This window comes from Arachis duranensis, chromosome 1, assembly GCF_000817695.3.
Source record: "Arachis duranensis cultivar V14167 chromosome 1, aradu.V14167.gnm2.J7QH, whole genome shotgun sequence".
Classification (NCBI taxonomy): Eukaryota; Viridiplantae; Streptophyta; class Magnoliopsida; order Fabales; family Fabaceae; genus Arachis; species Arachis duranensis.
Window position 1 is genome coordinate 10,344,097 of NC_029772.3, and position 5,291 is coordinate 10,349,387.

The 5,291-nt window shown below is 36.4% G+C and overlaps 1 protein-coding gene across 1 annotated transcript; it reads left to right on the forward strand.

The window, feature by feature from the left end:
* Window positions 1-3,675: 3,675 nt before the first annotated feature.
* LOC107478883 (chaperone protein dnaJ 11, chloroplastic) lies at window positions 3,676-4,525 on the forward strand. The gene has a single exon (XM_016099039.3). It carries the CDS (start codon window positions 3,765-3,767, stop codon window positions 4,191-4,193), a length of 429 nt encoding a protein of 142 aa, XP_015954525.1. The 5' UTR covers window positions 3,676-3,764; the 3' UTR covers window positions 4,194-4,525.
* Window positions 4,526-5,291: the final 766 nt, after the last annotated feature.

Below are 5,291 nucleotides of genomic sequence, written 5' to 3' on the forward strand. Positions count from 1 at the left end.
CATACATGTATGCATATCAAAACAAACAAAACCGAGCTTCATACTCGGACGCATCTTAACAACCAAACAGCAAAGTCAAATATTACAAAGACCATTGTAGCATTTCAAAATAACATCAAAAAATTCAAAAAACCTAGCCAAATCATCATTCTATTTTATCACCAATACTAGAGCTGTCGCTTTGCTTATCAACCTCATTGTCAATCAGCTCTCCATTCACAATGATCTTCGTCGCATCCAACTTATCGGCATCAACCTCAAGAAACAAAACACGAACTTGAGAAATAGCCCTCTCAAAACCTTGTGCAAAACTCTCGTAAACCTCGGTTTCCAACTCCTTCACTCGAGCCGCCAATTGATCATTCTCAGATTTCAAAACCTTGTTATTTCCAGCAACCAATGAGTGAAGACGCTTCTCTTCAATAAGCTCATCCTCTTTCGCCTTTAAAGACGACGAAAGTTCAGTAATCATCTTATCCTTTTTTTGAACAGCAGAAGACAGCTCAGCAATGTCAACAAAATCCTTCACCTCAGACTCGACAGCAAGCTCCTGAGCCCTCCCAATAGCAACAATCTGAGCTCCAATAACCTGCAATGAAGAAGGTTCAGTAAGGAAAGTAAAGATAGAAAGCAAACAAAGAAAGAGAAGATACCTGAAGAAAATGGCTAGTTCCGGCCCGACCAACCTCTTCAATCATCTTAGAGTCCTCGGGAAAACGACACAGTTCATCAACAAGGGTGGCAAATGGAAAGAACCTTGACCATAAGGATCTCATGTTGTCATCCTCCCGATAGGCATGAAGCCTCTTTTGAGATCCATATGCAGCTTCAACAATTGGTAACACCGGAGAGTTCTCCTCTTTACTCTCAACTACCTCGGTGCGATTCTTCACCCTTTTTCTTTTTGAACGAGGATTAACATCGGCCTGAACAGCAGCACCACCTTCTTTACCCGCATCGGTGGTCGATCCTTCTTTCTCATTCTTTTTCCTCTGGCTAAAAAAGGACTTTAACCCAGCAGTAGTGATGGTGGGGGCTTTTTCAGTTGTAAACAAAATCACAAAAGCCAAATATCAATACTAACAATACCAATACATCAACAAACCATACCAGGAGCGATTACCTAAATAATCCAAAATCGCCTCCTTATTTTACTCCCACTTCAACAACTCAGCAACAGACAACAACCCAACTGACTCCAACGCCTCTAACAAAAATTCCAGCACAGCGTTATCATCAGAAACCCTATCATCAACGTCAAGCACCTGGACTGGTTCGGGAGACCAGGAGAGAGGAAATCTAGCCTCTAAGAATTCATCAAGATAAAAAGGAAATTCATCATCGACACTTCTAACCTTGACAAACATTGTCTTAAAATCCTTATATGAAGATTTATACAAAGAAAACACTGAATGACGAGGATGGCTACTAAGATTCACCCATAATCCCCGCCTGACCCCCTTGGACTGAAACAAGGAAAAGAAGACCCTGAGGGAAGGAGGCCGCTCTAAAATATCCATTAAAATTTCAAAAGCATGAACAAAGCCCCAAGAGTTAAGATGTAATTGAGAAGGAGCGCAATTCAATCAGAATAAGACACCACACTCAAAATCTGTAAAGGAAAATCGGACACCCAGCTCAATTAGCAGACATGAATACAGATAGAAGTAGGACCAACCCTCAATCCGCTCACACACACGATCTCCCTCCTCACAAGGTAAAAGCTCTATCCTGATCCTATGTCCCTCCCTAACCCATACATTTGAACCTAGCACCCTCACGGACTCAAGATCATTAAACCTAGACACACACTGCTTCACCTGCTCACTAACCCAGTTACAAGGATCGCCCTCTTCTACAGTAACCTTACCCTTTTCCATGACAGTAGAACAAACAAAAAATAATGAAGAAGATAAGAGGGAGAAACTGGAGTCCTTCAAAACAAACCTTTGGTACTCATTCTTTTTCTCCTCTGATAGCAAAAACTCAGACTAACATCAAGCAGGAGTTACCTATAACAAATCCAATAATAAAACATGGGGTATCGAAACGGTTTACAAGCCACAACTTAAAACCGCCCCAATCTTAACCGTCCAAAATCCACAATAAAGATCAACGACCAAGATTGCACAGGAAACTACACCATGAACTCACATCAATCATTTCAGCGCGAGAAACAAAACGGCAATTAAATGCCCACTTTTCTCTTTCCCAAGGAAGCCAAGACAAACGCGAAACGCAAAACCACGACAGCAAATCCAAATACTAATGAAGAAAAAAGCTCGCCCTTGTTCCCTTAAGGACACAAGGCGACCTTGGGGGCTATGATACGTAGCCTATAACCTCGGTCGTCAAACCTTATCTCATCAACACAAACCTCGGTCAAACAAATGCATATCTCAACAAAATCAAATAAATAACGAACACCACCAAATTCGAGGACTAAAACAGAACTCAGAATCTCAACTGACTAGGATTAACGTCATCAAGATATTCTCGGTAAACAAGGAAAATCCCTAAATAAATGCCAACTAAACAATTCGCGAGGCCTATATAAACAGATACATAACCTCGGAATAGAAGAGGTCACAAAACTCACTCTGATTTATTCCTCTCATTTTCTTATAACTCACATTCTTACTTGAGCGTCGAAATTCTTTTTGCAGGTACTTCCGCCGCGATATTCCAACTCAGCCGACATATACCTCTCCCACCTGAGCACAGCAGCAGGCAACAGGAGTTACTATACCTCGGCCCATACGCACGGAAGCGTTCCCATTACTATAATTTCAAGAAGCTAGCTGTTGTGTCTTGTGTGCATGTTTACATACAAGTTTACGTTTCCCCAATATGACTTCACCAAAATTTGAGTTTCGTTCCACAGTTGATTTCTCTTTTAGAAGACTTTCTTAATTCGACTAAATTATAAAAGTTTTAATCATGATCAATCAATTTCTCTCATCCAAAGTAGAAGTTATTGTCATATGCAAAATAGGGAAAAATAAAAATTTTAACGTGAAAAAAAATGAAGTGCGTAAAATTACAATTTTAACAAAATTTAAATTGTAAAATTGTTAAATTTAATATAAATTTTATAAAATTAATAAACTTATTTAAAATTATAAAATCAAAATATTTTAAAAATTAAATCAACATTATTGTATTATAATTATATTATTATATTATGTATATATTAAAATTAGTTATTAATATAAAATATATAATAAAATAAATTAAATTATATATATTTATATATAAATATATTAATAATTAATTTTAATGTATAAATAATATTTTTAATAATTATACGACTCAATAAATAGGAGTTACTCCATATCCAAGATAGGATAAGCCGATAAGGTGTACACTCATGGTGTGAGTCAGCACGGATAAAGAATTAAAAAAAAGCTGAAATCTGATTTGTATTGGATAAATTAACACTGAGATCAGCCAATGAAATAGTCAATTTACTAATTAACTTAAACAAATATCAATAATTTGAATGTTATTTTATATACGTATTAATTTATTAGTTAATAATAAATGAATAAATGAAATTTTAATTCGTAACAGCGAGAATTCGATTTAAAAAAGAAAAACGGGAAACAACAGCGGGACCCACCACTTTCCCACTCTTACTCTTGAGAGTTCACGTATCACACAATTCACTTTTTCTTGGTTTCGTTATATATGGCACCGCAAATTCCTCTTCTTCCTTTCCTCTGAAACTCTTCCAACTTAACGAAACGAAACGGTGTCGTATCATGCTATCCTCATCTTTCTCTTCGCTGCGCCACGTCAGATCCCGGCCAACACTCGCTGCCGGAGCCACCACTTCTCCGACGTCGGAGAATCAACAATCATCGAGTCTTTCTCTCCACGCAACAGCGTCGTTTTACGAGATCCTCGGGATCCCCGCCTCCGCGTCGATCCTCGAGATCAAGACTGCGTACCGCCGACTAGCCAGGGTTTGCCATCCCGACGCCGCCACTGTGACTGGCGGTCGGAACGTATCGTCGGACGAGTTCATGAAGATCCATGCTGCTTACTCTACGTTATCGGATCCTGAGAAGCGCTCCAGCTATGATAGGAGCTTGCATCAGCGACGGCGGATTCCACTGACCGCGACGACGCCGGAGTCAAGGTTTCCCGGTTACGGTGGGCGAAGATGGGAAACGGATCAGTGCTGGTAGCGAGCTGACTCGGTGAGTTAAGGAAGAACGAGTTAGTTAGCTGAACTTTGGGTCTTAAACTCAATTCTTAGGCGTAGTTATTAAATTCGCCTTTGATTGTGTGTAATTACTAATTAGTAGTTAATTACGTTGGTGCGTGCAACCTGTGTTATATTCTACATGTCATTACTATTCCATACAAAAGAAAGAAGCACCTCTCTATTTATTAGTAAACTTCTTTGAAGTATTCTACTTATTACAACTACGGTATAAAAATGCGTAGAAAAAGAGTGCCGCTAAATTTTAATAGGTTAAAAATCTTTAGAAAGTTGATTCTCTTGTAATTAATCTCCCAATGTTTTTAGTTTTATCTTTTTGTATAATACCTTTAATTAATTTCTATTGTTACGTTAATAAAATAACTAATTTTTATATTTGTTATAAAATCAATATTTGAATATATGAATTTGATTAGATGATTGTATAAAATTTTTTAGTCTTTATATATTAATACATCAAAATGAAACTCTAATAATAATATGAATGGGACAAAGTCTAGGTGAAGAACTAACCAAAAAGTCAACAATTAGAACCCTTAATTGGTTTTTTTTGTGTGGAAATGAAATGTAAAAGTAATAAGTAATAACTGTACATTGGTGCAATCTACAAGTTTAATTAGAATCCTTTTATTGCACCCAAAGTCAACACCTTCTAGCTAGGGCTATAAGTAACGAATTCACGTGTAATTGTATTGATTGGATTAATTCAATTTGAAAATGTCTTTAGAAGAAAATGGATACACTTCAATTTCAGTCTCCATTGATATTGATTAAGGATATCTGGTTATAAAAGATTGAAAATTCGATTATTATTCTCAATCTTACAATACGTGTTTGGATGGAAAGTTAACACTTTAGTGCTTGAAAGGGAAAGGCCAGAATATAGATAGCGATGAAAAACATATATATATATATATATATGATCCAGTCAATTTTACATAAAATTAATAATTAAAAATTATTAAATAAAAATTTAATTAAATTAATTAAATTATTTAATTATTTTTAATTATTAATTTTATGTAAAATTATCTGGATCTGAATTTTTACTATACATTAT